Genomic DNA, 12196 nt, shown 5'->3' with positions numbered 1-12196 from the left:
CTGGGTTTGTGGAGCTAATGGCTGTAACCCAACGGCCGCCGGCCTGCCCCCCCCCCCCCAACACAACGGCCGCCGGCCTGCCCCCCCCCCCCAACACAACGGCCGCCGGCCTGCCCCCCCCCCCCCCAACACAACGGCCGCCGGCCTGCCCCCCCCCCCCCCCAACACAACGGCCGCCGGCCTGCCCCCCCCCCCCCCAACACAACGGCCGCCGGCCTGCCCCCCCCCCCCCCAACACAACGGCCGCCGGCCTGCCCCCCCCCCCCCCAACACAACGGCCGCCGGCCTGCCCCCCCCCCCCCCCAACACAACGGCCGCCGGCCTGCCCCCCCCCCCCCCCAACACAACGGCCGCCGGCCTGCCCCCCCCCCCCCCAACACAACGGCCGCCGGCCTGCCCCCCCCCCCCCCCAACACAACGGCCGCCGGCCTGCCCCCCCCCCCCCCCAACACAACGGCCGCCGGCCTGCCCCCCCCCCCCCAACACAACGGCCGCCGGCCTGCCCCCCCCCCCCCCAACACAACGGCCGCCGGCCTGCCCCCCCCCCCAACACAACGGCCGCCGGCCTGCCCCCCCCCCCAACACAACGGCCGCCGGCCTGCCCCCCCCCCCCAACACAACGGCCGCCGGCCTGCCCCCCCCCCCAACACAACGGCCGCCGGCCTGCCCCCCCCCCCCAACACAACGGCCGCCGGCCTGCCCCCCCCCCCAACACAACGGCCGCCGGCCTGCCCCCCCCCCCCAACACAACGGCCGCCGGCCTGCCCCCCCCCCCAACACAACGGCCGCCGGCCTGCCCCCCCCCAACACAACGGCCGCCGGCCTGCCCCCCCCCCAACACAACGGCCGCCGGCCTGTCCCCCCCCCCCCCCCCAACACAACGGCCGCCGGCCTGCCCCCCCCCCCCCCAACACAACGGCCGCCGGCCTGCCCCCCCCCCAACACAACGGCCGCCGGCCTGCCCCCCCCAACACAACGGCTGCCGGCCTGCCCCCCCCCCCCCAACACAACGGCCGCCGGCCTGCCCCCCCTAACACAACGGCTGCCGGCCTGCCCCCGCCAACACAACGGCCGCCGGCCTGCCCCCGCCAACACAACGGCCGCCGGCCTGCCCCCGCCAACACAACGGCCGCCGGCCTGCCCCCTCCAACCCTCCATAAAGTGACAACGTGTAAGTAACGACCCGCAGGGTTCTCGTGCGCCCATGGCGCTGCCGTGTGTACGAGGCCGAAGTGGTAAGGAGAGCAATGAGGAGATTCTCTGGGTAGGACGCTATAGTGATCACCGAAGAGAAATACAAAACGAATCGTCTCCCGCCAGAGTCCGGGGAAAGAATACTGAATCACACATACTGGGCCTCAGTTATCACCGCGCAGGAGACATATATAAGCACGCTCACAATGACACAGTCCTGACTAAAGATATTAGTCATCAAGTCGTAGGTCGCTGTGCCCCGGGTGGAATTAGTCGCGGGACACAGCGCATTCACAGGTCTTTAAATAATACAGATTCTATATAGTGTTTTTAGCTGCGGATTTCATTCTGTGCAAAGTTTTGAGAATTTTTTTTTTTTTTTGTGCAGACTTTAAATGCGGAAATCACATCTCCCGTACGTGAGAAATCCACAACAAGAATTGTGTTTTAGTGTACAAAGACACCAAAACAAGGATGTATAAATTTGGTACCACCCGAATTATGCTGACGCAGACAACAGGCCTATCACATTACTTATTCTCTATGTTGAACACTCTAAAACTGAAACCCAAAAGGCAAGGGTGGAAATTTTCCCCAATCCCCCCTAAAAAAAAAATAAAAAAATAATAATTTATAAAAGTTGGACAAAACATTATACACTTGAACCATGGAATTAAAAATACAACTCATCCCGCAAACAACAAGCCATCGTACCGCTACGAGACAGAAAAGGTATAAAGCTATGGCTCTAGGAATACAACAATGAAGAAGCAGAAAAATTGATTGGCCATTGGGGCCAAAAACGGGCTGATTATTAAGGGGTTAATGTGTTGCAGACGTACGCTCTTTGTACATAGGGGACACTGTATGTAAAGCCCCATAGATCCCTGCCAGACGGGCCCAGACAGAGTCATCGGTTAGATTCTGTCACCGACTAATTACCTCTTCCTCGTCAACCACGTACGGCCGGGCAGGCGGACACTTCCGATCATCGCGCATTCATACACCGATTAGTCAGCGACAGTCACATTTGTAGCTTCCTTATTACAGCAGAGACGAGACAGAAATGATAAAAGCAAGTCTGAGTCTGCGAGTATGCGTCTGCGTATTAAGCACGTTTTCCAACCACGCAAAATATGCAGTACACATCTAATACGTATTTGCCGCGAATGGTAAATCCCCATGGCCTATATTGGTGCATACTACGCACCAAAATAGGACACGCTGCGCTTTTTTTTTTCACATGCGGGAAAAACTGAGGTGTGAGTGTCAATAGAAATCAATGGGCTTTTAGCACCACAAAATACATGGCCGACATACATGAGCCCTAAGAGAGGGAAGTCCTGGTGCAAAGTGCCCCACCCCGTTTGGCAAACAATGGAATATCAAAAATGTTATTAATTATTGCCCCATGTTCCTGTTCACCATTATAAAAAGTGAAAACCTGATTGTGTTACCCCACACCTCCGGCAGCTCACTTGTCAGCTTTACTGTGTAGACTGGGTCATGGTCAGCAGAGTGTTATCTCAAAATCTAAAAGACCGGGGAAAACTTGCTGATTGGCGGGGGTCTAATCACTGAGAAATCCACTAATGCTGAGAATGGAAGTACTGTGTCCCTCTCTCATCACTGCAGGGTCACCTCTCCCACCCGCAGTGACATAAGGCTGAATGGAGTGCTAACCACACAGAAACCTTGCCCAGACTGGCATGCAGCTCGCAGCCATGGGCCCGGTCCTGGCATTAGGGGAGAGACACACAGCATTGGCTGGCCACTAGGAGACTGTCTCTCAGCCTCACCTCGATACTGAATAGGTCTGGTCAAGCCACATTTATAGCCAGCTTGTCCATATGGCCCGTGGGCCCCAGGTTGGACATCCTTGGTGTAAAGAGACGACCCCCTATTATGGTAACATGCAGCTGTCAATTTCACTAGACATTTCCATGAGGAATAACAGAGGAACAGCACAATTCACAATTGGAAAGACGTCAGAACTGTATTGATTGGAGAACATACAGGTGTTTCCGTATAGCCCTGCTGTACTGCCAGAGGCCCATAGGAGGCAGGATTGCAACACTATACAGTCACGATATAGCCATGTATGCAGCTCCCCTGCCACTCCCTGGTCTCTGCAGAAAAGGACTCGGCTCTTTTCCTGGATTATTGGGTATTTTTGTGAAAAAAAAAAAAAAAAAAAAAAGAATCACATAAAAAAAAAAAACAAAACAAAAAACAACCCACCAAAACCAATGACAAAACCGAGTGTGAGTGAGGCCCAATGAGGGGGGGGGAGGGGGGGGGGGGGGGGGGACAAATTACCTGAAAGCGCTGCGGAATAATAAACAAATAAATAAAGGAGCGTGACCAAAATCGTACTCGCCAGTGTGATTACGGGATTGTGGGAACTCAAGGCATGTTCACATCTCCTTTAGGCCAGAATCACACGGCGGATGCGATGTTGGGCAGAGAAATTTGGCCCAATATCACGCTTGCCAACGTGCGCTTTACATGTGGATGTAAGGAGTTTTTCATTCAAAAACACCTCGCGTCACGTCTAAACCGGCAGTCCTTAGGCGCGAGTTTCACGCACGCTAGACGATCGCAAGTGTTGCCTATTGTTTTCAAAAGGAACCATCACATCAGACGGCATGCGATGTCTTTAAAGGTCCCATTGAAGCAATGGCCGAGGCGCTCCGAGGGAACGCCAAAAGGTAGAGCGTGCGATAGAAAATGGAGGTCATATTCATGCATCTCGCAATGCGCAAACCTCGCACTCATGTATCCCTAGGGCACTTCCACACAAGCAGAATGTTTCCACAATACGCACCACAAGCCGCACGGCTATATGTGGATTTTGATGCGGAACGGTCCACAGAGTTAAGCCATTTTCAATCAGAGTCGGCACAGAGGTACGTGGATTTTGGTACAGAGTTTTCAGTGCCTTATGGGGTGTATTACAGAAATATTCCGTCCGCGTTGTTAAGAGCCTCCAACGCAGATCCAGCATAATATCCTGGATGAAATACCGCAACATACTGCACTAATTCATCCGAGAAAATGTCAAGTGGCGCGCTGGAAGGAGCCTATAAGCAAACAGAGTATGTCCGGCGCCATTCATGGCCGGCATATGTCGGATCTAGGACTTCAGCGCCATCATAGGAATGCTGATGATAAGGGGGCTGCGAGAAGCATTCGGGTAAGGGGCGCCTTCAGCCTCTGGAGACAGCAAGCAGAGATCTTGAGGCTTCCTACGGCCGTTCGCAGTTTTGGCCCACGCAGCATTTTCTCTGACCACAACTGTGTGTAGTCACAGGGTTTGGGTTTTTTTGTAAAACAAACGCAGGAAGACCTCGTGGATTTCACGTGTAGATATGCAGTGAACACGCACGTGTCATATGTCGTCACATGATCCCCTTGACTTTAATGGGCCATTCCAGTCCGTAACAATAGGGACCAAAATAGGGAACACAAAAGGTTATTTTCACGCATGTCTGTATATCCCAATGCAAATCCACAGAGCGGCGGCGTGGGCGTCGCGTGGCGCCGTTATCTGTGGATTGTTTATACGGTCTTTACTGTCACTTTAAATTCTGTTTAATAGAAATGTTTTGTTTTCAGAACCGTACCCTCCGGGCGCTGGGTGGGGCAACCTGTGACTGGAGCAGCGCGCCAAAACTCCTCGCTGCCCTGGTAACCGGGGTATGGAATAAAATGGTAGGAAGGGGTCCGCCCCCTGGCAGAGAGAAGCCGCAATAAAGTTCATCCTAAGTTGATAATGGATGTGGGGTGGATTACTTCCCACGGTGAGGAGAACCGGTTACCGAGAGCCGTAGACAAAACGGTGGCTACAAGGTCGTTGGTGGGTTGGGCGGTTGACGTGGACGGCAGGTTGCCCGTGGAGGACTCTGTATCTCTGGATCCAGATAGGTGTTGTAGTCTCGGGGGGCTATCGGCCAATGCCGATGGTGGGGCGCAGGACTCTGTTGTAGCCCCCGTTTCAGATTTTCAACTTCATCACTTTAAGGCCTCATCCTCATGGGTGTATTTGTGCTCCGTATTACGCATGTATTTATTACATGCCAGATACGGAGGGCAATAAGCCTGTCTGAATGAGGCTTAACAGTGGTGAAGAGTCGAAACAAAGTGTGTATATATTATATATACATATATATATATATATACATATATATATATATATATATACACACACATACACACATATACATACATATACATACACAAAAAGCAAAAAGGCACAAAGCTTTCCGCTGGTAGACGGTCATTCCATGTTACCGCGAGGCCGCTTCACACGGACATACTTGTATACAACACAACCCCCTGATTTCAATGGGTTTCTACTAACTTCTATATTTCGCTCGCACAAGAAAATTTTTTTAATAAAGGGTACATCTATTTTACTGCACGTCTGCCAACCAAAGGTCCCCATAGAAGCCAATAGTAGGTGCGTAAAATACGTGAGATGTGCGAAACTGCTCATTAGACGAATTGGCCATTTCGATTGGTGCATCAGTGTGCCGCACACGAATGAATATGCCCTGCGGGTAGAAAAAGTGCGGTGAAACACGCTGGCATACACGCAAAAAAGTCTTGTTCATGGCGCAAAAACATTGTGCTGAGGCACACACAACTGCGCATGCGTCCGTGTGAAGCCGGCCTAAAGCTGAATGCCCACGGACAGATTATTGCTGCGGAATTCATGGCTAGACGTTCCCCACCGCGAATACCACAGTAATGTCCGGCCATAGTGATGCCGTGGTTAACGATTCTTCCCCGCCCACGAGCGGAAATCAAGTACGATTTTCCGCTTGCAGGGAGAATCGCAGCATGTTCTATTCTGTGCAAAATAAAAAAATTGCGCGGACGGCTTCCATCGCAGCCAGTGGGCACTGCGGACGTATCGCGGCAATCCGGATCACAGCCTAGCACCGGTGTGTCATGCGCTGCACTGCACATGCATGCTTACCAGGTAAGACCCTCGTGGCGGATCCGGACAGGCGAGTATAGGGTCTCTGGGGGGCACCGGGTCTGATTCCGCTACTCGGCGGCATCAGTGGGAAATACTGTAAAAGGCTACCTGCAGACGAGCGGGTCGGATCCGGCAGCGAGAATTCTCGCCGCGGGACCCGACCCGAGAGCCTGCAGGGACGAGCGCGTACTCACCCGCGTCTGGCGGCCCCGGCTCTTTCATGTGCCAGCTGCAGCGCAGCCGGCGCATGCGCAGACCAAAGCCGGCGGCCGGGTGAGTGCGTGCCCCGCACAAAAATAGGACATGCCGCGGTTTGTTTGCCGCGCGATATTTCGCGCGGCCAAACCGCAGCCGTCTGCATAGGAATGCGTATTGTAATGCACTCCTATGCAAACTTTCAGTGGCGGAAATCCCGCGGGACTTCCGCCCGTGTGCAGGCAGCCTAAGGGAGCGTTTACACCCTGCTGATTTGCTGTAAACTTTGTCGCAGATTTTCGTGAAGATCTGCAACGCATCAGCAACATGTAAATGCGCCCTCGGGGCCTTTGGCAGTCAGGTGATTTCTGACAACGGCGCTAAACATGTAAACTGATTCACCTATAGATGGCGCCTTTTTAAAATGTAACAAAGTTTGTACAGCGCCACACAGTGGCGCAATTATCGTGAAGTGCCAATTTTCATGTAAATCGCAACCCGTTTTCCGTCTCCTGCATTGACTGTTGATCTAATATCACGCGCTCAGTCACACGTCTCGTCCTTCCATTAAAACACAACCGCTCGTACAATAAATATCAGCGCTTACGGCTCACCTCATATTGTCCACCGTCCGGCCTCCATTCTTCAGCAGGCACACGGGCGCTGCCAGCGTAGACAGGGTGACGCACAGGATGCAGTAGGAGATGATTTTAAAGTGAAATTTAAAGGTGCTGCTTATTTGCATAAGGAGAAAGGGGACAAAAATGACCATCGTGTACAAGAAAACCCACCACAAGTCCATCCTGGGGCTCGGACCCCAAAGACAAGGGGTGCAGGGAGTCAGAAGAGGGAGCAGGCAGGGAACTCCGGCATGTGGTGGAGCTGGAGGGACAAGGTGGGAGGAGAGATGGAAACCAGCAGCAGGTAGGCAGGAAAGGTGGGCTCACCTCTTACAGGCGCAGCAGATTTGGGGGTCTGCAGAGAAGGCAGTGAAGGGTACAAAGTCTTTAGGAGAGTAAGTTGCAGCGAGGGGCGCAGACTGGAGGGTCAGCAGCAGCCAGGTGAGGGTTAGGGTGGCTCACAGGGGTCCTGCTCTCACCTCCAGGGGGTGCAAGAAATCAGACACATGAAAGTAAAAGTTGTGACTGCTGAGATCAGGAAGAAGCATGAAGAGGAGGGGAAAGGGCAGAGCCTGGGAGGAGCTGTCTAATGAGAGGGAGCTGTCACACAGGGGAGTGTCAGAGGAGTCCAGATCACAGGGCTGGGGTCTCGTGGGACAAGAAACTGCAGCAGGGGAGCAGTCTAACGAAAGAGTATGTAGTCTCATAAGAGAGAGGCTGGGAGCAGTCTAATAAGAGAGGGCGCAATATTATAGAGAGCATGTAGTCTAATAAGAGAGGCTGGGAGCAGTCTAATAAGTGAGGGCGCAATATTCTAGAGTGCATATAGTCATAAGAGAGAGGCTGGGTGCAGTCTAGTAGGAGAGGGTGCAATATTATAGAGAGCATGCAATCTAATAAGAGAGAGGCTGGGAGCAGTCTAATAGGAGAGGGTGCAATATTCTAGAGTGCATGCAGTCTAATAAGAGAGGCTGGGAGCAGTCTAATAGGAGAGGGTGCAATATTCTAGAGCACATGTAGACTCAGAGGCTGGAAGCAGTCTAGTGAGAGTGTAATATAATTCTAGAGGGCGTGCAGTTTAATAAGAGAGTGCAATATAATTATAGGCAGCATGCAGTCTGGGGGGATATAAATCGGGGGGCAGTCTAAGGAGAGGACATGCGGCGTCAGGAGTGACAGAAGGTGACCGCCTGTCTACTGTAACCTTCATGGGAGGTGACTTCAGGAATGAGGAAGACTATCTGGCACTGGTGCTGCCACCGGACACCGAGGACATATCTGCATGTTGGGGACGTCCCCGCAGCGGCACTAGTGCTACATATGAGGGTACAGGTCACAGTCACCAGGATTATAACCGCCCCACAACACTATTTATACGGCCGCCTCTGAATGTCGCTTCCTGACGGAATTTTATTGCATATTTTTACATAGTTATAAAGTAAGAAACTAAACCCTGAGTGTAAGGATGTCTTCAAGGAGCCTCCTAGACGGCGCCAAAAGCCTCCGCTCCCCGTGACCGTTACTGCATATTGAGGAAGGGATTTTCTGCTAGATAACCCCCCCCACCATCACCCCAATATTTTGTCTAAAAGTCTGCTTAGACCGCCATCTGTCTGTCAGCCCTCCGCGGCGTGCGGCGTCTTACAGCATGGCGTCACAGAGCCAAAGCTTAGCAACTATGGTGTTTGATCCATAGCGACTGGCCGCATTGGCGTGTTGTCCCCCGCGACTGGCTGCGTAGTGACGAGACTATAGAAACTGCAGCAGAAAAAAATGCGTCAAAATTAGAGATGAGTAATTACTCGATCGAGCACCGCGATTTTCGAGTACTTCAGTACTCGGGTGAAAAGATGCAGGGGGCGCCGGGGGGAGGCGTGGCGGAGCGGGGGGTAACGGGGGAGCCCTCTCTCTCTCTCCCTCTCCCACTCCCCACTGCAACCCCCCACTCACCCACGGCGCCCCCCGAATCTTTTCGCCCAAGTACGGAAGTACTCGAAAATCGCGGTGCTCGGGCGGAAAAGGGGCGTGGCCGAGTAGGTTCGCTCATCTCTAGTCAAAATGTTAAAATCACGACTTTTAATAACACCATTTTTCATCTGGTTTTGACAGCACAATCAAAAGAGTCGCATGCAAAATGCCACAACGCTTCCGCATAAAAAACCCGCAGTATGTCCACAGCTGATTTTAGTAGCTAAATCGCTTCCCCTCACCTAGGAATACGTGGCGCGGTCAGCGCACCCCGGCACAGGCCTCTAGTGAGAAGCAAGCTAGTCAGGTGATGCGGAAGTGGAATCTGGGGGCCTGTCCGGGGTGCACTAGCAGCGCCATACACTGCAACGTGAGTGGAAGCGATGTAGCTGCTAAAATAAGCTGCGGATACACAGCTGATTTCTGGTCAATATCCATTACACACCGAAGGTACCACCAATTTTGCCACGTGTTTTTTATGTGGAAACGTTGCGGAATTTGCCGCAGAGTTCTCCCCAGCACCTCTGTGAACGTACCCTATAGGCCTTAGCTAGATGACTGCGCAATTGATGCACCCGTGAGAATAAATTGAGACGCCATTTGCGTACAACTTGGGACGTGTAATACCCGGTGTTAAAAGCCCATTGATTTCTATCGGGCCACTCACACCTCTTGTTTTTTTTCACGCGGGTGAAAAATAACGTGGCATGTCCTATTTTGGTGTATAATATGCACCAATATAAGTTATGGGGATCTAACGTACACAGTAAATATGCGTGTACATGTGTACTTGCTGTGTACTGCAAAGTTTACACAAATACAAAACCCACAGGACCCATTCGCGCCTGTAAGCCCTAATGCACTAATAAGATCGGGGCAGAGTAGCTTGGCTATTTCCGTAAGTCCTGACCACCCCAGTCCCTGGATTCAGCTGGCCTGGGGGTCAGGGACGCCAGAAGTAGAGATAGGTGCAGGTCCGAGACCATAGCACATCCAAGTCTCAGATGGGAATACCACTTTAGTGGCACGCCCGGAAAATCTCCGGGGCTTGCTGCACTGACCATGCAGTTAAACTCCGGAAGATTTCCGTGGACAGCTCTAGTGCTGAAATGCTAGGCAGGGCACACAGTTATAGTGCCACTGTACACGTTTGCCACTTCGAATTAGCTCAGGAAAATCTCCGGGGCTTGCTGCGCTGACATGGTACTAATAAACCTGCCACTGAAGGGGTTAATCTGTCGTGTGGCTACTATTAGCAAACCAGTTCCCCTAGCACATCCTGGTGCCATCTCTTCCTCAGGAGAGCGACGCACACAGACCTGACTGACCACACGATGTAAAAGAGAGCATAACTCATCAGCCCAGGCGGCCATCTTGTCCTTCTATTGCTTGTGATGACCACGGGCCGGCGGCAGGCGCTTTCAGCGGTGGCATCCTTCTTTATAATGGTCCTAAGATGATGCCTCTTCAATCACAAAAAGAAAGCCAAGTCGTATCAAACAACTGAAATTGTGCTGAACTCAGGCAACTTATATAGAAATCCGTAAGGTGAAAGAAAGGATATTGAGGTTTTTATCATCTCTAACCGTCATGGTGTCAGGCGCAATAACAAACTGACGGCCGGACTGTGGAGTGGTAGTCGGAAATGCTACTGCACACTGCACTGCCCATGCCTGCCATATATATATATATATATATATATATATATATATATATATATATATATATATATATATATATATATGTACACTGTGTGTGTCTACTATACTGAGAAAAAACCACAATAAAACAGGATAAAAAGTGCCGACATTTTCATGTTTTATTTAAGTTGGTTTCTGAAAAAAGAAAAAGTAAAATAAGAGTGAAAAAAAGCAAGAACCTGAGCCTCAGGCGGGAATCGAACTTGCTAACGCCTGCGCCCAGGAACATGGCCTTAAGGCCGCTTTCACACGGACTTCAAAATTGCACGATTTTCTTGTGATGTAACAGCGCTACAAATCGCATGTACATGAAGCTCATGCCTTCCTCTGGGTCCTTCACATTAGATGTCTTGTCTGATGCTATCTTGCGAGAAAAAAAATCGCAGCATGCTCTGTACAGCCGCAACTTGTGATTTTTTTTTGGTAGCCCGTGTTTTCCTATGAAGCCTTTCTTTGTGTTGCATCGCATAGCACAAAACAGCGTTTTTTTTGTGCGGTGCAATGCAACTTTAACAGTGGAAAGTCCTATTGTTTCCCCTAAAATAAGCCCCAGCTGCATTATAAAAAAACATCAACTAACAGGCGCTGTCCGCTCCACCACACTTCTCCTCCTCCGCCGCGCTTGTTTGCAGTCTTCAGCCGACGCTTCCTAGTTAGGGGGTTCATAAATCCCGCCTAGTACGACAAAATCGATATATCACCACGAGAAAACGCAGCGATATCGCACAGAAATCGCGGGGACACAGCTGCGATATCACTGCAATTTTCTCGCTGCGATATCGCTGTCGCCCGTGTGAAAGAGGCCTGACTGTTGTGCTACATTTGATCGCACCTTCTGGGGGCAGCCTTAGAAAATATAAGTCCAGAAAATAGTGTTCTGACTATACAGATAGTCCCCGACTTGTGAACATTCGATTTACGAACTTCACAAGATGCGAACAATCTGTCCTGCACAGTATGATGTCATGCTATGGCGTTACATCATACTGTGCAGGCACCGGAGAGGCTTCTTGATAGGCACTCTGCATAGGCAGCCCTAGGACCTTTCAGAAGGCCCCAGGCTGCCTAGCAACTGCACAGCGTCCTGCGATCTGACCCGCGATCTGACCGGCACCCGGCGGCAGCAGTTCCGACGAGCCGCGCCATAGGGGACCATCTGTACATGACACTCAAGGCTCACTGGGGATTCCTCAGTAGAAGCGGATTCACACAATACTTTTCAGGAAGCACCACAATTTTTGTGGCAGTTTCCAATTAGTTTTTTGAGTGAAAACAACTGGTGGATCAAAAGATGTTGGAACTATAAAAGAAGGACTTCTACTTCCTGCAGAATACATGTCTGGCCTAGTACACTCTTTGTCAAAGACAATCGCGCCCCTAGAAGCAGTTGTCGTTCTGCTGCAAAATTCGTCCTGCGGTTCCATCTCAGCAGATCTGTAAATGCTGAGAGTTGTGGTGATTAGATGAATGGTCTTGTCACCGAAGGCCCTAGAACTGGTTCCCCCCTTGGCCTGTAAGAGGCTCTCGGAGAC

General features: G+C 51.6%; 1 protein-coding gene across 1 annotated transcript in view; it reads right to left on the bottom strand.

The window, feature by feature from the left end:
• The window catches only part of AGPAT2 (1-acylglycerol-3-phosphate O-acyltransferase 2), a 33085-nt gene extending 25534 nt beyond the window's left edge, over nucleotides 1–7551 (bottom strand). The window contains exon 1 of the mRNA XM_066580246.1: nucleotides 6991–7551. Within this exon, the coding sequence (XP_066436343.1) occupies nucleotides 6991–7178 (188 nt within the window). The 5' untranslated portion in view covers nucleotides 7179–7551. The remainder of the gene's footprint in view (nucleotides 1–6990) is intronic.
• Nucleotides 7552–12196: the final 4645 nt, after the last annotated feature.

This window comes from Eleutherodactylus coqui, chromosome 10, assembly GCF_035609145.1.
Source record: "Eleutherodactylus coqui strain aEleCoq1 chromosome 10, aEleCoq1.hap1, whole genome shotgun sequence".
NCBI lineage: Eukaryota > Metazoa > Chordata > Amphibia > Anura > Eleutherodactylidae > Eleutherodactylus > Eleutherodactylus coqui.
Note: the sequence above shows the minus strand (reverse complement) of the source record. Positions and strands in the feature narration are given on the sequence as shown.